The sequence below is a fragment of the Watersipora subatra genome, chromosome 8 (genome assembly GCF_963576615.1).
Source record: "Watersipora subatra chromosome 8, tzWatSuba1.1, whole genome shotgun sequence".
Lineage (NCBI taxonomy): Eukaryota > Metazoa > Bryozoa > Gymnolaemata > Cheilostomatida > Watersiporidae > Watersipora > Watersipora subatra.
This window is the reverse complement of record NC_088715.1, coordinates 28,018,186-28,041,346: the sequence shown is the minus strand read 5'-3', so window position 1 is coordinate 28,041,346 and position 23,161 is coordinate 28,018,186. Positions and strand designations below refer to the sequence as shown.

The 23,161-nt window shown below is 33.8% G+C and overlaps 1 protein-coding gene across 1 annotated transcript; it reads right to left on the bottom strand.

Moving 5' to 3' along the window:
• Nucleotides 1–8,268: 8,268 nt before the first annotated feature.
• LOC137401425 (CCR4-NOT transcription complex subunit 7-like) lies at nucleotides 8,269–23,114 on the bottom strand. The gene is made up of 7 exons (XM_068087762.1): nucleotides 22,910–23,114; nucleotides 19,529–19,617; nucleotides 16,591–16,784; nucleotides 14,874–15,059; nucleotides 13,746–13,929; nucleotides 12,342–12,419; nucleotides 8,269–9,787 (listed from the first exon to the last, which is right to left on the bottom strand). The coding sequence occupies exons 1-7, from the start codon at nucleotides 23,100–23,102 to the stop codon at nucleotides 9,473–9,475; spliced, it is 1,239 nt and encodes a 412-aa protein (XP_067943863.1). The 5' UTR covers nucleotides 23,103–23,114; the 3' UTR covers nucleotides 8,269–9,472.
• Between the last annotated feature and the right edge of the window lie 47 nt (nucleotides 23,115–23,161).

Here is a 23,161-nt window from a genome sequence, read left to right as displayed (position 1 = left end):
TTGTTATCACTTGCAAGCCACAATCCTGGAGAGTTTTAGTTGCATCGACTGACAACAAGAAAAAACTCTTTTATGGCTACTACTACCCTGCTAGTCTCGGGCACCATCACCATCATCATCATCATCATCATCATCATCATGGCCAATTAGACACAGAGAATAAGTACGCGCACAACAATTCTAAAACCCTTTGCACAGGCATTAGTGGGCAGGGTGGTGGAGCTCATTTTTACAGCTTTGAATACCGTAATATAATAATACTTAATAGTAATTACTTGCAACTGCTAACTAACTAACGACAATGGATATTATTTTTCACTACCAACTAACTAATGATAACTGATATTACTTGTAACTACTAACTAACTAATGACAACTGATACTTTTTGCAACTGCTAACTAACTAATGACAGCTGATATTGCTTGTAATTACTAACTAATGACTTACTCTCTCCTAAATACTTCCGGGTTTCTGCTACAGTATATGTTGAGTTGAAAGCTGTGGTATCCACTAGGCGACCTTGCAAAACTTCCGTCAGCTTTAAAGAAGGTAAAACCAGCCTGAGAAATAAAACTTTTTCTGATTTGGTTTTTTAAGTATTCATACTCTTTGTCAGCCATAGGCAAGTCCCTCACTCTCTCTTCATGTATCTTAATATTTTGGTTGCATCTTTTAGACTCTGTATCCTAAAACAATGGTTGTGGAAAGTATGTGCTTTAAACTTAATGTTGTTTTACCTTACCTTCGTAACTTTGAAAACAGCAGTGTTTAATTTTGCTTATAAGCATTAGGTATTTCACATTGCATATTGCATATGCCGTATTGCATATTGCATACCCTGCATTGCATTTTGCATATCTCACATTACATGTAGTTTAGTTTAACCATTGCATATTGCATGTTACATATTGCACATTGCTTATCCCACATTGCATATTGCACGCTACCCATTGCATACCGCATACCTCACATTACATGCTCCTCATTTTAAGCATTGCATATTTCGTATTACACATTGAATTTTTCTTATTCTAAGCATTACACATTGCATATTACACATTGTATGTTGCTTATTTCAGCCATTGCATATTGCATGTTGCACATTGCATGTTGCATATCCCGCATTGCTTGTTGCTTATTTTGAGCATTGCATATTGCATATTCCACATTGCATATTGTGTAGTACACATTAAATGTTTCTTGTTTCAAGTATTGCATACTTCATATTATACTTTAAATACTGCATATTTTACGGTGAGTGTTGCTTATTTTGAGCATTGTATTACCTATTGCATATTTCAGGTTGCCCACTTAATGCCTGATAATTTTTCTTATTTTACATGAGATGTGCCAAAAGTTAATTTCATATCAAGTAGCCAACGGAAGGAACACTGCGCAATATTTTAAACTCATGGTACCATATAGTGTTAATGGTATTAATGATAATTTATTAGAAATTTTGCAACAGAATACTTTGGCAATACATTGGCCTCTGCGTAAAAAGCTTTTGTTTTTGTGTTAGACAAAATATACATTAGATCAAAATAGAGAGCAACAACGATTTTGTGTTTTAACAAAGTTTTTATAAGTGAGGATTACAATAGTGTATTAAAGAGCCGCACAAATTTTAGCAAAGGTTTCCATTAGGGTCAAAGTTTTAAATTTGAAAAATATAAACTGTTTTAGAGTAATCCGACAGGAAATTATGGAATGGTGAGTAAATTAATTTTACCAAATTTGAATTTAGTTTAAAAATGAACTTACACAAAATTTTATTTTATTTAGGTACTTTATGGTATTTTTTATTATTTGCCAGTATTTTTGATGTTCGAGGTAATCTGACTGCCAGGGTATTTTGAGATTAAAATCTATAAAACTTGATCATGGTTAAACGCTCAGAAGAAAAGTATGTGTCAAAATGACATCACTAATATCACAGCTGTCTCTCTCGTTATTAATATCAGCTATTGCTTGCATTATTGGTTTACTGTTTTCAAGTTTCTTATAAGAATGTAGATAACCATTTCAAACCTTTCGTTTGCACTAACATAATGTTACTGAAAGGAATAACAAATGAGAAATAGCTTAAAAACTTTTTTGTTTCTGATGTGCCAGTTTAGTAATTACGGCTATTAAAAATAGTTTGATGAAACTACAGTAATCTTTTTTTCGTGGTTAATTAAAACGACATCGATAAGCAACGTCTGATGTCGATAAGCCAAAATCCTTGAAATAGAAATTAGTTTTTAAAGGTGCTTTTTATTTATCACGATTTTCCTCTTTTTCTCCGGTTTTGAAGGTCAAGGGCATTTAAGAAGCATGATGGTGTCAATCACCTTGCACTTTTACAGCTCACAAAATGTAACACAAACGTAGTGAACTGCGATGGCTGCTAGGACATTGATGCTCACGGCTAATCTCATTGGATCAAAGTACAAAATAGATAATTTTTTTATTTTCATTTATTTAACTAATATATTATATCGTATGAAGAACTGAAACTACGAAAGGCAAACTTTGAAATAGAATTGATGTAGAACAATATAAATTGATGAAATACTCGAGTTACAGCTGTTTACAAGTAAGTTGATAGTATTTTTATAAAAACCATATAATTGAATTTTTTCTTACAGGCAGCCTAATATATATCAATCAAAATCAACATTCACAGTTAATAGTGGCTATGACTAAGTGTGACTCATAGTGACTACGACTAAGTGTGACTCATAGTGACTATGACTAAGTGTGACTCATAGTGGCTATGACTAAGTGTGACTCATGGTGACTATGACTGAGTGTGACTCATAGTGGCTATGACTAAGTGTGACTCATAGTGGCTATGACTAAGTGTGACTCATAGTGGCTATGACTAAGCTACAAGGTTTTTAAGCAGCATTCACATCAGCCATTTCATGCCAATTACTTGAATGATTCTGTCCAGAGAGAAATTTTATAAAGATGTGTCTGAACTAGTTCTGGGCGGGGGTAACAAAACTCATTGAACCCCTGTGTTTATCTTCTCCCGCGAGTTGAATGAGTCTCGGGTAATAAAAACTTTGAGTATTTTGGTTTTGCGGGTTCGGGTTTTGACTTGCGAGTTCGAGTTTTGATACATGAATCCATCGAGTAAGATGGACAAAGACTCAGTCTATTGCACCCTGAATTCTAAGCACTGTTTAACAATCAGCCTGTAAGCGCAACGAAGACGAAAATCGGTTGATATAAAATAATGAAAAATAATAAATATTATGAATAGAATTATCATTGCATTGTAAATTATAATATACATCTGATGTTTTGAAATTTTAGACATAGAACCTGTATCAACAAACCCGATACCCGAAATACCCGTTGACCAAGAAGTACTCGTGCCAAGCACTAGTCTGGACGGTGAACCGATTTTTTAGGCGCATTTTCAGGTGGTGTAGCTAATGGAATGGCTACTTCAGAGCGATTAGCTGTTGTAACAAATAAGTAAGTAACAAGAAGGTTTTAATAGACTTACAAAGCCAACGTAAGCCGCAGTTCCTGTGCGTAATAAGCCTTTCAGTTCATCAAAACATTTGTTGAAGTTTTTTCTCCAGACATAAGCCACATCTGTAAGTTTAAACAAACATTGTGAGAATATGCTGATGTTGTAAATCGGTGCATGATTTTTGGTTGTAAAAAAGACCATTGACATTAACAAAACTTTTTTCAACAGCTAAGGCTACTTATACTTTTGTCGAGAGCTAGTGGCATTTGGCTGGTGAAATGAACTGGTGAAAGGAACCGGTGAAATGAACCGGTGAAATGAACCGGTGAAATGAACTGGTGAAATGAACTGGTGAAATGAACCGGTGAAATGAACCGGTGAAATGAACCGGTGAAATGAACCGGTGAAATGAACCGGTGAAATGAACCAGTGAAATGAACCAGTGAAATGAACCGGTGAAATGAACCAGTGAAATGAACTGGTGAAATGAACCGGTGAAATGAACCGGTGAAATGAACCGGTGAAATGAACTGGTGAAATGAACTGGTGAAATGAACTGGTGAAATGAACCGGTGAAATGAACCAGTGAAATGAACCGGTGAAATGAACCGGTGAAATGAACCGGTGAAATGAACTGGTGAAATGAACTGGTGAAATGAACCGGTGAAATGAACCAGTGAAATGAACCGGTGAAATGAACCAGTGAAATGAACCGGTGAAATGAACCAGTGAAATGAACCGGTGAAATGAACCGGTGAAATGAACTGGTGAAATGAACCGGTGAAATGAACCGGTGAAATGAACCGGTGAAATGAACCGGTGAAATGAACTGGTGAAATGAACCGGTGAAATGAACCGGTGAAATGAACCGGTGAAATGAACCGGTGAAATGAACCGGTGAAATGAACCGGTGAAATGAACCGGTGAAATGAACCGGTGAAATGAACCGGTGAAATGAACCGGTGAAATGAACCGGTGAAATGAACTGGTGAAATGAACCGGTGAAATGAAGCTAAAACCAAATCAAGCTGCTTAAGATAAACTTACACAAAATGTTAGTAGATTTGATCAGAAAGCATCGGCATTTTATATGTTTTTGATGTTTGACGTGATTGAACTGTCAGGATGTTTCAAAATTAAACTCGGCCAAAGTTAATTTCGATTAAAATGTTCCGAAAAAAAGAGTGAAAATTATAGCGCTAATTGCTATAGTTGATATTTGCTATCGCGCTCAAGTTGCAGCAGCGTTGAGCATCTCAGTTTTGTCAGTCTCTTTGCAACTATAGACATCATAATCGCACTTTTGAATGATCCGAGCGTTTCAACTACGATCAAGTTTTGGCGATTTTAATCTTGAAGCATCTTGGCAGTCAGATCACTTCAAACATAAAAAACAAACGCAAATAATTGGAAAATACCGATACTTTCTGATAGAATTTACTAAGAATTTGTGCAAGTTTATCTTTAAAGGAAACTTATGTGAATTATTAATTTATTATAATTTATTAATTTTTATTAATTTCTGCGAATTAAACAAATTAAACAAAGAGTGATTAACAGAGTACCTTGCACTTTAAAGCTTGTCTCCATCTCACTATGCACAGTCACTGCACGTTCACAATATTCAGCTGTGTCCCGATGCTTCAGATTTTCAGCTAATTTCTCTTTGCTTGGTTCCCTTGGTGATGCCATGGTTTTTAAAAGTCGATTGCAATTTTTTTAAATTCTTTTTTCTGGCTCAGCCAGTTGTTTTTCTTTTATGTGTGTGTTTAACTTTGAAGCAAATTGAAGCCCAACAAAATTCTTTAGAAACATTCCTTAAATTTCTTTTTACCTATTCATTTTCGAGTGATTGAATAAAAGTCCATTTAAATCGGTTTATTCTCAGCAACACTGAGGCATCTTTTTAACTCACGCTTGAGGTCAAAGATAGAATTCATTTTTTGGACCAATTGGGTTTTGAGCAAAGTAATTTTTAAGCAAAATATACTCCAGTTAACTCATTGTTTAATGACGCAATGAGTCTTTGGTCTTTTTGAATCTCTGCTGTCTAAAGTTCACTAACAGACTATCACGTTTATCCAACCACCTACTTCAGAGCCACTAAAAACCACTGAGTCCACCATACATAAGCATCTTGCTCATTCTATATTTAGAACATTATTTTATTATAGAAATGTATTTTTTTTATTCATTTCATATCATTTATTATAATATTTAATATATTTATTATTACTTTTTTTACATTAATTGATTTGATTCAGCCAGCATTGACTAGCAAAATGAAGTTTTTTTGACAGTTACAGGTTTTAAATTCATTTCAACTTATGTGATATCAACAAATTGCACACAATATCTAACAATTATTTTGAAATGTACTTGCTAGCTGCTTTAACAATCTTTCATCTAATATCAGTTCTCTTAAAAGTTGACTTGCAACAAAATTCACATTACAGTTATTTGGTATAAAGAAGTTCACCATGTCTTACTCTGCTGTGTTGTAGATGTCAAATATGTGGAAAAATGATAACAAGCTCTTAAAAGCTAAAAGACGAAGAGCTAATTGCAGCCATCAAGACAACGCAGTAGATTGGAATCCTCTATTTCGATGATGTACTCAATTTGAAGTGGTTATTGTTTTGACAGGTGATGTAATCACTGAATTGAAAGGCCAATAAAAAGCATTTTTGTGGAAATATTTTGATGAATGAGGTGACATAAAAGTGCAAACAGAAGCCATCTTGTTCAACTACGTCTCATTTGAGCCGTTTTGAAGAGGGATTCCAACCTACGGCGTTTTTGTGATGGCTGCGATTAACTGTTCGTTTTTGAGCTTTTGAGAGCTTGTAATCACATTCCCACATATTTTGCACCTACAACACAGCAGAGCAAGACATGGTGAACCTTTTCATACCTAATTACTGTAATGTTAATTTTCGTGCAAGTCAACCTTTAGCGACGAAAGGTATTTTAAATGCTATATGTCAAACCATTTATTTGAACCATTTATCAACCAAACCATTTATTATGCACATTTTATGATTTGTTATAGCATAGTTTTTTGTTACATAATACATTTTTGTTTGAACTAAAATCATTGCCAATAAAGCACAGTTAACTCCTCGCTTCCCTAACAGACTCACATATACCAAAGCATTCAATTCATAGCTACACCATACAAACAGAAACCACTGAGTACGCCATACAAACAGAAACCATTGAGTACACCATACAAACAGAAACCACTGAGTACACCATACAAACAGAAACCACTGAGTACACCATACAAACAGAAACCACTGAGTACACTAGACATAAACAACTTGCCCATTCTCTATCATAGAACAACATCCTTGTACCATAAGAATGTATTTATAAATATTATTAAATGTTATGGTTTTTTTCTAATCTGTCTGACTTTTTTTCAGCAATGGCCAGTAAACTAATATTAAGATAAAATCAAACGTTTTATAAAAAAAGCTTTCGTAATATATGTTCTTTGTAATACAAGGACATTATTCTGGTTGGTTTGAAATACAGCCCGTTTTTGTTCTTGATATGCAGCTTTGAAATTATTTTACACTCTTCATTCCAGTCACTTATGAATAACTAAAGTTTTCATTAACCAGCTAACAAACCCACTTCATTTAAAAAGAGTTATAAAAGTTTAAAAAATAGAGAGTACACTGAGAAGAATTGTCGGAGTTGTGTTTCCGTGAGATAGTTGAAGTTGAAACGGCTTGTAGTCGGTCTACAACTTGAAATACTTTTTCACAGAGACTTTACACTAAACCAATTAAAAAAATGACAATATAATGAGTCATCTTTTTGTCCAATGAAATCCAACATCGACATCCGTTCAATTTTTCTTGTATCTTTAGCACTATTAAATTGCTAGATATGATTCGTCAATTCCACGTTGTACTTTGTCAATGGCAGTTTTAAAAACGCATACATTTTATGCAGCCTTTCACCAGTTTTGTGTGGGCAACTGGGACAAACCATTGTCAGTGTCCTTTTCATTTGTCTTGTCGGTGTGAAAACAACTCAGATAATTTAGGTTGGTATTAACACTTTTTAATGATAACTGAAAAGCTGCGCAGCATGCTACTAGACACTTGGAAAAGTACCAAAGGCGGCAATAATGAGGAAAACCATAGTACAAAAAAGGGTGCGACAAAAGGGTAAAATTTTAGACACCACGCGCAGTCATGCTATGCATTGGCATGTATATATATATATATATATATATGTATATATGTCTATACATACAACATATATAACTATTGTATATATACAATATATATACGTCTATATATATACATATATATTTATCTTTTCTTTATATATTTATATATTTCTCAAAGTCCGTATGTCTGTTGGAAATCCGGCTATAGCTATTATTATAACAGCTGAGCTTGACAACAATATAGACTCAAATTTATGGAATTTCATGGAAATTCATGGAATTCTTACTGTCATTGGAAGCCTAACCTTATTAACTAGCTTAGTGGAGTTTCCATTGGCTGGTAAACACTGATAGGGTTACTTAAAACGTGCCAAGGTCAATGGCGGTCATGTTTAGCAGTGTTTAATAGTTTTATGAGCACTAGCTATTTGTTTCCAACTAAAGTTATTCTATAGAACTGGTTGTCTGTTAGCAAACTGTGTGAAAAAAACTTCTGCAATATTTGTGAACATTTATTACGGGATTGTGGGTGACTTACACACAATATCTGTGAAAGTACGTCTGATAACTAAAGAGATGCTGGTTTCCAGCTTGGCGCCTGTTTGAATAAGCTCCTGGGTCTAGTGTATATTATACATGCGTATATTGCATATATGAGTATGTATATAATATGTGTGTACAAAATACGCAGTGTACAACATACAAATCCTCCCATTGTATATCGTACAGTGTGAGGGTTAATATTGGCTCATATCATGAATAGTTTACTACAATCAGGTAAAGAACTACGAACTAGTAGGTGTTGTTAACATAGTAACTTTATACAACCGGGTAAAGAACTACTAACTAGTAGGTGTTGATAACATAGTAACTTTATACAACCGGGTAAAGAACTACTAACTAGTAGGTGTTGTTAACATAGTAACTTTATACAACCGGGTAAAGAACTACTAACTAGTAGGTGTTGTTAACATAGTAACTTTATACTACCAGATAAAGAGCTACTAACTAGTATGTGTTGTTAACATAGTAACTTTATACAACCAGGTAAAGAACTACTAACTAGTAGGTGCTGTTAGCATAGTAACTTTATACAACCAGGTAAAGAACTACTAACTAGTAGGTGTTGTTAACATAGTAACTTTATACAACCAGGTAAAGAACTACTAACTAGTAGGTGTTGTTAACATAGTAACTTTATACAACCAGGTAAAGAACTACTAACTAATAGGTGTTGTTAACATAGTAACTTTATACTACCGGATAAAGAACTACTAACTAGTAGGTGTTGTTAACACAGTAACTTTATACAACCAGGTAAAGAACTACTAACTAGTAGGTGTTGTTAACATAGTAACTTTATACAACCAGGTAAAGAACTACTAACTAGTAGGTGTTGTTAACATAGTAACTTTATACTACCGGATAAAGAACTACTAACTAGTAGGTGTTGTTAACACAGTAACTTTATACAACCAGGTAAAGAACTACTAACTAGTAGGTGTTGTTAACATAGTAACCTTATACAACCGGGTAAAGAACTACTAACTAGTAGGTGTTGTTAACATAGTAACTTTATACTACCGGATAAAGAACTACTAACTAGTAGATGTTGTTAACACAGTAACTTTATACAACCAGGTAAAGAACTAGTCGATCGTTTACAGTAACTAACCTGAATAGCATTAAATATATAACCCAGTTGAATTTTTTTTAAGTCTTGGTATCTTGATTTATTATTATTCTTATTATTATCCTTATTCTTATTATTACTATTCTCTTGTCAATTAGGTAGGTCACACACATTTTAACATTCATCTTGATAGATGATAGCTGATGGTCGCTCTTCTCCATATTCTTGCTGCCAATATTCGAGCTCTGCCTCAGACAATGTTTCTTCATTCGACCGTTCATTTTGCTTTCGTGTAACAAAATAGCGCTTAACATCAAGGAACGCTGCCGAGTAAACGGCAGGATATTCTAGAGGGAGTGGAGGGTAGCCCGGTGCTACCTCCCTTACAGCCTTGAAGCAATATTTGAGAGGACTATGTGGTGACGAGATGTTTCCTAGACCATAGATATGGCCATAAAAAGTGTCTCTCGGTTTGCCTGGAAACCAGCACTACAAATAAAAACAACATTTTCATAAAAAATTTCAAATTTTTTATATACGTACTGTAAATACAAAAAGATTGATAACAAAATAATATGTTAACCTTAGTAACTACAGCTTCCTACAGTAACTGTGCAGTCATACTTCGACATACGAGCTTAATGCGTTCCGAGACTGAGCTCGTATGTTAATTTACTCGCATGTTGGTGCAATTTATTTATATATAAAACCATTAAATATATATTGATTGGTTTTCATACTCTAAAAATTCAAATCAAACACTCAAAACAAGATATTGCAACCGAAAGAACATGTTGGTTATTGTCCTAATTTACCGAATGCTTTCAAAAAGCAACAATTAAAAAATAATGCGAGGAAATGTGATTAATTAAAATGTAAAATTAAACACATACAATAGCAGCTAATGCTAGCATTTGCCAGAGAGGGAGATATAAGTTATCCTTCATTACAACAGTTGTCTTTGATAAATTTGGATTTTATCAATGTCTTAAAAGACAAACGTAGAAGCAAACCTAAAAGCAAACTTTCATTTTCAACTTAACGTAATTAAAATTTCTTCGGCGTTCGTGGTTTGAAGTTTCTCGCTGGTTAGCTAATTTTTCCTTTGTTTCGCTTTCACGACTAGCCGGCCGTTTTGAGATGATCCTATCTAAAGACGTTTGCCTTTGTCGCCTTTTCGACATGTTGCGATTAGGACGAACGCAGGTGTCGTCACAAAAGGTTAATGCGCGACCATTAGCCAACTTGTCCGAATGTCTATTTTTATAGTTTTGCTAGATAGCACCGGCCTTTTCATATAACATCGTTTCAGTTACGTTGTCACCGGCCAATTGTTTATCCAATGCCTGAGCAGTCTCTCCATCAGCGGTCGTGAAGATCGCTGCGCCGTTTAGAAACTATGGCCAGTCCTTTTGCGAACTAAATGCCCTGAATATAATCCTTCGGTTTGATAATTGTGGATGCATTTCTGTCGTATTGCTGAGCTAGCTCAGTCACGCAAATACATTTTGCATAATTTTCAATAATTTTCCGTTTAATGTCAACTGTTATTATTCACTTTTTCTTTGCATTATCTTTCATTTTACTGGCAAACTTCCGGTCAACGCAGAGTACTTTTAATTCACATAATTCTGCACTGAAAATCGCGTACATAACAACACGGTACAAAAGTATAACCTGAGCAGTTGAAAAATACAGAGTGATGCTGTTCTCATAAAACACCTCCGGCATACTTGGCAACTGACTCACGTGCTCGTATCTCAAATATGGCTCGTATGTTAGTGCTAAAACTTGCTTAAAAGCTGGATCGTATCTCAAGTTTCTCGTACGTTGGAGCACTCGTAAGTTGAAGTATGACTGTATTCCATATCGTCAATTACTGTACTGTAATTTACTTATTGGTTATGATCTGTTAAATGTAATGTTGCTGTTTACTATGTGCAGTACATACGGTAGATAGAGAGTTCTTTCCTACGAGGCAGACGTATAGCATAACATGGAATTTGACTAAAATCAACTTGGCTTACTAAACACATACTTGAAGCAAAGTTTTAGTGTGTATTTTCAACTATTTTACTGAACGTCAACTTATTGCTAAAATTTTATCACTGGTCTGTTGCCGGTTTCGTTTTTAACATAACTGATAACGAATAATGCCGAACTGAATGAGATCACGCATCGGTTCTCTTTCATTCGTTGTTAGAAGGGTTTTGGCGACTAGCATATCAGCATATTTTTTGTTCCAACATAATCAGCATACGGACTGGCAAATTTGAATTTTGAAATAATTTTTGACGATACCGTATGCCGAAAAATGTTTCGTATAGAGGGGGCAAAATATCGCCATTTTTTTACTCCGTGGGGCAAAAAAATCATATAACTGGGTCATCGCAATCCGAGGGCACACTGCGTAAATGTCTATATATATAAATCTCAAAGTTTGTCATCGTCCATTGTCGTTTGTCATCGTCCATTGTCGTTTGTCATCGTCCATTGTCGTTTGTCATCGTCCATTGTCGTTTGTCATCGTCCATTGTCGTTTGTCATCGTCCATTGTCGTTTGTCATCGTCCATTGTCGTTTGTCATCGTCCATTGTCGTTTGTCATCGTCCATTGTCGTTTGTCATCGTCCATTGTCGTTTGTCATCGTCCATTGTCGTTTGCTTATATGTCTGCCTGTCAGGCTATAGTTACTAAAATCTTCGAACTAAAAGCTCGCAACATGCAGGATTATTTTGTCCTCACGGTGATTGCAACCGCAAGTTTCAAAACCACAAACTTAACCACTGAGCTTTACATTCCTTAGCACTTCAACGTTCTTATCGTATACCGCATACTCTTTTCTCGATTTAACATGCTGTATTACGCATTAAAAAAACCTCTATGAACTATACTAACAATAAGAAGCTCTCTTTCAGATTTCTGTTCATGAGCAAAAATGCACCTAGCAGTCTGCTTCTGGAAAAGTTAAATTTCAGTTTACCTACAAAACATCTTAGTTTACCTGTGTGAAACTAAAGCAATTTTACCAACACAAACTTACAGGAAGTGCTTTAAAATAGGTCATTCCTATGAGGCGTGCATCGGTTCCGGCTTGGTATCTCTGGTTGTCATGGCATACCTGCAATTTATAGGAATACTACACTTGCCTATTATTTACTACTTCTAATTTTACATACACAGCTAATATTTAATAGCTTAACTGTTTTAATTGATATAATATTTAAAATGTTTATAAAACTTTTCAAAAGAGCTTGTATTCGAAAAGAAATAATTTAAAAATTGAAAATTTTGAAGTATTTTCATAAAGATTTTTAATTTATTCAAAATGCAGTCAGTTGAAAGTGTAAAAATATTTAAATTCTGAGTAGGTAATTTATGTAACGAGAATCTTTTTTTTAATTTTCTTATGATTACTTTCTTATAATAGATATTTTTATTTCATTATCACCTCCTGCGTAGAAATTATATGATTACTAGCTGAATTCTCAAGTAATAAAAAGGTTTTTGCTTTTAACATGCTAACAACAATTAACTTCATTACGAAAACAGCATCATTTTTTGAAAATTTATTTTTAATCAACATATTCAACAATTACTATTCTAACTTTCAAATGAGGGCATTTTTTTCACCTATGAGTGCATCTGGCCAATGCATACAGTAAATCAAATATTTGAACGTTCATTACACATCATGACCTCCTATGATGTATCGGCTTATATTGGAGATAATTTTGAAAAAATCTGGGCGCATAACCTTTTAGTATTTCAGGATGTTTTAGTAGTTAGACTCGAGTAGTTTAAGCATGCGTATTTTAACCAATCATTATAAACTGGACATGCAACAAACTATTACCATATAAAGATAATAGCAAACAGTAGGCTAGTATACGAACGCAGCATCACCAGTTTTATTTTTACCATCAGCCTGTCATTTGTTTTATTTTGGTATCAGACCTCTTTAAAAGAAGTTCTTTAAACTATCAAAAAGTGTCCATAAATAATTTAAATCAGTATTTTTTGTCATCTATTTAATATCACATTTCAAAAACTAATATTTAATTGTGGCTTTTACTAAATTAATTTTTTTTACCAGGAAATGTATTTTTGATTAAAAAGATTTTTGTGTTTTTCAAAGCATAAAAATAATATTTTTTGTAATTTTTTCCAAAGGATCCAAAAGAAATTATTTTATAACATTTGGAAGTTAAATAAGATATTGTGTCATCAGCTCAAACCAATAAAATAAAAGTAATACTTCTTAAATTTTATGCTACATTTGGAGTTTGATCTTTACACCAAATGATTTGATTTCAGTGATTGTTAAAAGAAGTCGGGCAGTGATTTAGTAAATACGTTTGCTAGTTTAACAGGAAGTCAGTAAAAAGCATATGTTAGTACAACTAGACTTAATTACAAATATCTACTTTCATGTAATAAAACTTACCCCTAGTCTAGCTGAAAGAGTATACAAGTTTCCTTTCTGCAGATTACCACTGATTGCCTGCAGATACTTCAAGTCTACCGCTTTAGGAAAGTTGCATGCGAGTTTCTGTGCAAAGCAAGTTCTGCTGGTTGGCAGGCATTGGTAAAGCTCTGACAACTTCAGAAGATATGCAAAATCCTTCAGCCTTCAAAACAAAATAATACATTAATAGCAGTTCGACAAATTTAAATTAATCAAATTTTCAAAAAAAAATTTTTAAAAAGGTTTTTTTGAGAATTCAACAGTTTGGCAAAATTAATTTGTTGATGAAATCTTAACAATAAATTTATAAAAACAACTTTATATCCTTTTATAAGATTACATGTATTACTAAAAACTAACGCTTGCACTCGGCTTTGTCTATCAGAGCATGAGAGACTTGTTGCTGTTGGCTCAACTCTTGTCAGCCACAAATATAGAAAGAAGAAAAAAGAGTGTAACACCACCATCTTATTTTCAACTCTGTATATAACGTTATTTTACCATCTGAGTATTATGTTTTATGGTTATTAAAGTTTTATTTTTGACTTTATATTTTTATGTCCAAGATACAAGGATGTCTAAAGGAACCAATTTTGACTCAGGTTGTTGAGCCCTTAAGTAGTTAACAACCATCTCTGCTGTTGACTATTTGAGGGCTAATTTAATCAGAAGAAAACCGTTTCTAATATATGTTTCTGTATTTTATGTTACTATATAATTAATATATTCTTATTACAAAAAAGACAATCAACATCTACGTCTAAAGGAAATGGCAGAAAAAATAGTAGCATCAATAAAATCTTCATAAAATACCTAAAGATCAGATGTAAGTCGCAAAGACAGCTGTAGATCTAAATTGTAGCAAATTTTTACAGCATTATCAAGGGGTTTAGCTTACAGATTGACTTGCGACAAAATTGGCTGGGCATGGCCCTAGCCAATTTAAACATTAGCCAAGAAAAGCAAATTTAAATTAACTTTTTGCATGGATTCAAAAATACAAGACTGCTGAATTTTTAAAGTTTGCACAGACCTGTTGTGATATCCCTTTTAAAAATTACCCATCAAAAGGTAGAATTTTTGGTTGCAAAAGCATATTACGCTCACCCGTGATAGCTAATCCAAGTTATGTCTTTCCTTTGTAAAGGGCTGTCAGATGCTCTTAGAAGCGAGTAAAAGAGTCCAAAGCCAACGCCAGAAAAAAAGTTGCTGTCATAACACATTCCGTGGTCTGCAAGGAACTCTATCGTCTCCCAGTCGACCGGTTCCTGTGGCCGATAGGTGCTTCTATGCCTGTACAAATATAATTCAACAGGTGACTTTTCCTTCTCACAAACTAAGTACAAATTCCAATACTGAGTGAGATTCAGAAAAAAACTTTTACAGGAGCAAAATAAAATCTGAAGAAAAGACAACTCCAAGACTGTTCATTGATTTTTTATTACTAAAACGTTTCAAGTAAATTCACGCAACTGACAAAGATACAATTAACAATGCAAAAACTAAACTTGTCAAGTACAGTCATAACTCAACATATGAGTTATGACATGACAACTCCAACACGCGAGAAACTCGAGATATGAGCTGACTTTTGAGTAAGTTTCTTTCTTGAGATGCGAAACAAATTTGATATATGAACATAAGACTGAGCTGGTTCTCGGTTGCCACTAAATGGCCAAGTATGTGAGAAGCAGCTTTCGAAAAAAGCATTGCTCGGTTTTTCTCAATCAATGAAATTGTAAAAAGTTTTTGAAAGGTTGGCTAAAAGATATAGAGAAAGCAGGCAAAAAGCACCAAGTCAATAACAGATAATAAAAAATTAAGAAGACAACATGTAAGTTTAGTAAAAGATGAAAACTTAAATTCAAGCTTCTGTTTAGTAAACTAAATTTATTTAAGTTAGATTCAAAGTTTATGCAGTTGTGTAGTGTCACAGAAGTCTAGTGTACCGAATGCTTTGCTATCAAGCCTCTCTCACACTGCCCTTAGCCAATATGTCTGTCTAGAAGGTAATACTCCCTATCGTAGTGTTTATAGTAATGTAACATTTCATTGTGGATCATAACCACTAAATATGTATTTGTTACCTTGTGAGTTTAGGTACTGAATTACAACAATTAAAAACACGATTTTCCATGGCAATATCCTGTTTTAAGTGATTTTGTAATAGTATCGGAACAGATAAATTTGTATTATGTTATTTTATATAGAAAATGTTGCATTGAGATACGAGAACATTGACGTTCAAGCTCAGTCCCAAAACGCATTAAACTCGTATGTCAAGGTATTACTGTACTTATATTGTTGAAGAAAACGGTTGTTGATCTTTATTGAACGTATTAAAACGAAATTATTGAGGGAAATAGAACCAAACAGATGGCAAGAGAAGGCAGATTTCAAAGCGGTATAAAAGTCAGTGATAAAGCCTAAACCATAAATCATTGTCAAAGCGATCGACTGCAGGACAGAAAGAATTTTTCAACGTTTGAGGAATTTGTATGATTGCAGCAAACCCTGTTTTAGTATATAAAACTTACTTCTTAGCATAATCGCAAGTAAGTATGACTTATCAATGTGTTACATCCTACAAACTTTCCTATTTGCAGCTGACAAGAGAACATAACTGACAAAATGTCTGCAGTTTTTTATTTAGTAAGGTTCAGTTTTTATTTGCAATAATGACAAAATTTTAGGTTGTTATTTCTTTCAAAATACTCATTGTTAGTAATTTTGTTAGATCGCAAACTAGCGCTGTGATCAAAGTAATTTGTTTGAACCAGTGTTGTGTGCCATTCAGCTGCGTTAGACAACAAAATGTACTTACGGTAGACAAAACCGCATATGAAACAGCCAAGTATGGGACCCGGGAGGACTGTGCCCGTATGTGTCAAAAAAACTGAAGGCTATCTGGATTGGCTTTGTCTGGTTGACGTTTGCCGCCACATAAGCATATTCCTTGTCGGGCTCGCTGTCACCAAGTCTGTCTGGCTGCAGGGGATAGCCTGGAAACTCCGTGTCCTGTCATACATCAGTATATATATAGTAACAAGCACTGAGCTTAGATGCCAATAAATTAATATAGTTAACATCATCTGGAGCCGTTGAAGCCAGCTTGCGCATGTAAATGTACTTATAATAATTGGGTTGCGTGCAATCATCTCTCATCATGATCTCTCACACAATCATGTTCTTCAAGCTTGCTAGTAGTAACCAGTTGTATTTTTGCAAGCAATGCCTAAATATGTGCACAATTACACTATAGCATGGCAAGGAGAGTGCAGCGCAAAGGTTAGATCGTTTTTTGCAGAACTGTTAGTTTAGACTTAAAGTTCAACTCCAATGCGAAGCGGAGTTTTTGTTCCTTGATTTTAATTGCCATAACAGACTAGACTCACGAGGGACAAAAATAGCTGAGATTTTTATCTACGTAATAATTTACCTTCAACAATGATATACAGCCCCCAAGGATAGCCGACGGCTCTCATATGGGCGGGGTTTAATGATGGAGCTCTATTGGGATGAACCCGAACACGGCACCCGAACAAACAAATATGCTGAATAAAGCCCCTTGTAAATTTACAAATATTATGAACTATAGTGGTTATTTTACTTATCTGGTGAATTCAATTTGTTGCCAAATAAATATAGTATCCCAATATTGTCACCGTTATGATCAGTCAGTTGTCATTCGCAAGCATTCGTGATATTAATAGTCGCTATCGTAAAATAGCTCAAATTCGGTTTTGTATTTAGATTTTGAGTATGAAAACTACACTGCACAGCTTTGCCTGCTGTCCCATCTTATTGGCCAGGTAAAACAATGTGAAAACGATGAAAGACTTTATCATTTTATATTAGGGGTGGCAAAATAATAATCAAAAACTAGGAAAAAAAGCCGTTGTTCGGGTAAATCATATTCAACTTTAAGCATATACTACAACCTTTACAAATTTTAAAATTACTAAAAGTACGTAATTTGAAATGTCTTATTTTGTATGGATGTATTATTTTGGTTAGGTATCACCCCTATATTGTAGAAATTCAAGGTTTGCTATTGTGAACCGCGGGTCTACTGACTGAATGAGCTAATGAAACGATAACAGCGAGTCGTGTTTCTCAAAACCTAACAAGGCAATGCGATCGCTCCGCGAGAGTTGTGTTAGCTCCGAAACTCAGGCTAGCATAATCCTAACAGAGCTCCATCATTAAACCCCGCCCATATAACAGCCGTCGGCTATCCTTGGGGGGCTGTATATCATTGCCTTCAAGCAGTAAACTTCTATGCTAGGCATGGTCTAAAATGCTATTAAAGGTTAAAAAGTCAAACATTTACAAGGTATTGGAAGCAAGCAGAAGGTCGATTTTTTGAAAATCAAGAAATTTACAATTTCTCATCTTTCTGTCTTTAGTCATGTGACATTGCTAAGAATATTTTAATCTTTGGAATAAGATTAAAAAGAAAGGATTAGTGCTTTAGGATTAGAAAGGATTATGTATAAACCAGTGTGAAATAATCTAGGAAGATCCTCCTCAGCTTAAAAACAACAAAATGCAACAAAAGTTCATATGACACGTTAGATTATCAAGCTTTCTCTTTGTACTATTTTGTATATTTATATATATAAATTTTATAATTATTGTATATATAATTATATTATTGTACAATTATATATAATTATATAATAATTATATATAATTACTGCTTGCGATTATTATAATAATTATATTATTATACAATTATTATATATTACATTATTGTATATTTTATAATTATTTATATATATATGTTGTAACTTTATATTATAATTAGCCGAATGCTCGACATGGCATGAATATTATAAAAACAGCTTACAAACATTGTCAGGTGATGTAGTTGCCATTGGCTATGTTTTATGTTTTAATTTTTAAGCCTGCCAATCAGTAACCAATCAGTTAGTTTTAGTAAATTAAGTTAGTATATTGCTAAACTTACTACAACAAGAGTCGTGAATCCAGCTCTCCCAGGTCACACATATTTTAACCAATGTAATGCGTATGAGCACTATTAATCTACTGTGTTGCAAGTATCCTGTAAAGCTTAATAGGAAGCTGGTCCGCCACCAGCTCTGGAGGTGTCAAGTTCAAATACAGTGCGAAGCGCATTTTTTATTGCTAAAACTTTATCGCTAAACTGGGCACATCACAGACAGGTCAACAGACTAATGACAAACACTGAGCTTTATACATGTTGCTGCCATGAGGAGTCGTCAAGTGTAATAACCATGTACACAATTATTCAATCATATGCTAAAGTGGTCAATTGGTGCAGCTGGTAGATGGTCGGTCCACCGAGGCAAAAGTTGTGGGTTCAAATCCCGTGTACAGTGATATTTTTTCCTAATCTCTAAACATGGCTTTGGACAGACTAATAGACGGCTCTTATTATAGTAAAAATTATTTTATATATTATAATAATATTCATTTAACCATCAAATTTCTTTCTTGTTGAAATATTTTACAGTAGACTTTCACTATGTCAAGGACAAGTTTACGATTTAAAATAAAACTTGAGGCTAAGAAAACCGCAAATAGGGTCAATACACATTATATCACAGAGGTTTTCCATTATCCCATTGGTCAAATCGACAGTTTAACAAGTCGAGCATCGCAATCAGGAAGTTGTATGTAGACATTATCTATTTACGCTGGTCAAAAAATTGATGCAAACAAAATTGTTTAGAAAGGTGACAAAGAGGTTAAAATAGGAAAATAAAATTACCCACCACAGCTATGTACTTGTATCCCTGGTCTATACATCGAGCCATACTCTTAAAAGCCTTCGCAGCGCATACATTTCTGACATTTTCGATGCCTACAAAAGCCAGTTAGATGTATATAATTTTGTAAGGTCAAGTTATAGTCAGTGAGACAGCAGGTTAGACTAGAGAATATATTAATGCACTATCATGGAGCTCACTCCGTCAAAGAATAACACCAATCTATGAAAACAATAGAAAATTTTTCCGTTTTCTAATGTTCGACGTATATCAAAGTACATGTAAAATATTTAGAACATTTCATAAAATAACTGTTTTTTATATTGGTAAATTGACTAAAACATAAAACGAATAGTTTCTATATTATTGATCTAATTTGTTATATATTACATGCTACCAACCATTTAATGTAAAGTATGTCAAATCTTGTATACTGTATATGATATATGGTATATTTTATATATATATAAATCAAAGTGTTGGTTGGTTTGTTAGTTGTGTGTCCAGTTGTAGCGGTAAAGATTTAGTCACGAAAGAAAACTATTTTGCACTGGCATTGAGCCCTAATACAACGGTTCTGCAGACAGGCATCTGCTAGACCAAGTAGCCTATTCATAGTGCTATGAAATAATTAGCTAATAATAGTAGCCAGCATGATTGAAGATCATGATTGTGTAAGAAATCATTCATGACGCTTAACAATTTTCTACAGCATATAGTTATTATAAGCTGTTATTATTGCTTTATTAGTATTATTACTATTATTGGCAAGCTGGCTGCATGGCTTAATGGCAGTGTTAAACGGTTGTATATGCGTGCATCGACCAAATTTGCGCGTTCGATTTCTGTGACGCACAATCTTTCCTAATTCTAATGCAAGTTGAACAAACACGACCCATAATATAGTTATGATTTCGACTAGCTTAAGTTAGTCAAATTTATTTAGTAAAGAAACATTGGAAACTATATTACGTTTTTTATTACTTGTGCAACGCCATGCATTTATCTAGTACACATATAGACTTTTATACTGAGTAAGTAGATCATTTATATCCTTCATATTTTCTGCTTTAGAATAAAGTAAACATTTTGAAGCAATTCCAATAGGACATGTTAAATTACTACTATTGAGTCATCAACATCAAACTAGCATTTGGTAAAAAGCTCAAGTACTCAACTTGAGATTAAAATTGTTTGTATCCAAAGAGTCTCATTTTAAATTTTATAAAAGTATCATTTTAAATTTCATAGAATTATCATTTTAAATTTCATAGAAGTATCATTTTAATTTTCATAAAAGTAGCAATCTGTACAGATATATCATTCTTACTTTTAACTCATTGCAGACTCTATGAGCTCTTTATGCATGTGTAGGTTTATATGGGTCATATAAACCTACAAATGGGTCAATCATGATATCATGGGTTTACATGATATATTTCAGCCATTTTGATTTTTAGTCTACTGTCTTTCAAAACAAAATTACAAAAGCTGTCCCATTTTAAGATTGCATTCTTATAAAAGATTTCACTTCATACTGACCAAATTTATCAAAACAGAATTTAAAAAAATTAAACTTAATATTTGTTAAAAAATGTTAGTGTTAAAAAATATTATTTTTAAAAATATTAATGTTACAGATTCATCAGATTTTGGACTCTCTGGTTCTTTTTGAAGCCAGCAGTCAGAGGCTGCAGTGCTATTCTATTCAGCAGTAAAAAAACTGTTAATCTTTCACCATTATGTTGAATTCGATTGCTGGATATCAGGTGAACTTTTTACACTCTCAGTATAGCAGTGAATAGTGAATAGCAGTATACTACTACGGCAGCTAAAAACTTAGAGGTGTCTAAAGCCTGGTTCCCCAATATGCCGCAAGCACGGGCAACAGCACCGCAGGCTATCAGCGGTGAAATGTGAACCTACGCGCCGAGTACCGCTAGTACTTGCCAGCGGCCAATACAAGAGTTTAGTGCTATTCAAATTTCGCGAAGAGCCGCAAGCAAACCTTCCCGAAATTCAATGTACAGGTGAAGGTCAGCATTATCGAAACAGCATGGTGTGGGAACATATTTTATACGATTATTAGCGATGCATCTTTGGTGAACAGAAGCCGCCGGGCTTAGCATCGCAAGTGTTTTGCTGCGCAAGACAACCACTGGGGTCTCGCAATCGATATGGGAACCAGGCTTTAATATCTCATAGAACAGCATTCACTGCCAGCGGTGTCATTCTGCACGACGTAAAACAGCAAAAGTATTAGCAATTCTACTACTATTTTAGTGGAATGCCAACTGAAAACACTGATACTGCTTGCATATCCTGAAACAGTTTTTACTAGTAATTCCAATATTTGCACACCTATATTTCATAATTCATATTCTTTTTTCTATTTTGTTTACATATATTAGTTATAGTTAGTAATATCTAACTTAGTATATTTCTATAATAACTTAGTATTAGCAGAGATATGCTACTCATATCCTGATTGACTCATTGTATATGTTTATCTACCAATCTTCTTTTTCTAAAGATATACTTGCACAAAATTTTAGTAACTTTTAAATTTAGTAAATAAGTATTTTATTTTTTGTGATTGTTTTTGATGTTTGAGGTGATATTCCTGCAATGTTTACAGATTAAAATTGAAATCACTTGATTGCTGTTAAAACGCTCAGATTAAGCAAAAGTGTGAATATGAAGTCTATAGTTACAAAGAGACTGACAGAAAAGAGACGCGTAACGCAGCGACTTGAACGCAATAGCCGATATTACTAATAGTAACGATAGCAGCTAGTGACATTATTTTGCACATATTTTCTTCTGAGAATTTTAACTATAATGGTTAAATTTTGCGAATTTTATTCTTGAAATATCCCGGGCTTCAAATCACCTTAAAACATTAACAATGATCACAAACGATAAAACAATACCAACACTTTCTGATCAAATATAATAGTTTTTTATAAAATTATCTTTAATTAAAGCTAATGAAAGCACTGCTCAACAGCAAGATAAATTATGTTTAGTGTGAGATCACTTGAAGGTCACAGTTGTGCTTTTAAATCTCTCAGTTATCAAGCTATTCCAGCAAACTGCTGTGTTCATCTAATCACAGAAATTGTCATGGTAGCTTTTAAATGCTATTTTTATGAAGGTAACAGTGTTTTTCTGCTAGTAGTAAAATAGCTTTTAATTAAAATAATTAATTTAAGTATAAAGTAATTAAAAATAAAGTAATTAAAATAGCATTTAATGCTTGCTGGTATAAATACTTGAAAAAACTAAACACCTTTTGAAATTGTGAATTAATAAAGTAGCTTTTCGTTTTTATGGTTTTGTAAGCCTTGAATATGTGTTTGTATAAGCTTGCGTGTTGCATCTTACCATCAGCGTTGGCTTTTCTGATGTCACCAAAGTTTCTCTCTAAGCAATCCGCATCATTTTCTTGTGGACAAGATGATGACAGGCTGATGATGCTCTCGCAACTTTTGGCACGTGTCAGGCTCAAGCAAGCGTTCACCATTGACTCCCCTATGACCTCATCACAGTCACTCGAACGTCTCCTTAGTTTCAGCATTGTTGGAGGAATCTTAGCTTTATTTTTTTTGGATTTATTTTATTTTGTGCGCAATAGCC

Excerpts from the sequence above, each read along its gene's own strand:
- LOC137401425 (XM_068087762.1), bottom strand. The coding sequence starts at position 23,102 with ATGCTGAAACTAAGGAGACGTTCGAGTGACTGTGATGAGGTCATAGGG. Across the intron at positions 12,420-13,745 it reads CTCTTTCAGCTAGACTAGGG|GTATGCCATGACAACCAGAG; the intron begins GTAAGTTTTATT and ends TATAAATTGCAG. Across the intron at positions 9,788-12,341 it reads CCTATTTTAAAGCACTTCCT|TGCTGGTTTCCAGGCAAACC; the intron begins GTAAGTTTGTGT and ends TTTTATTTGTAG.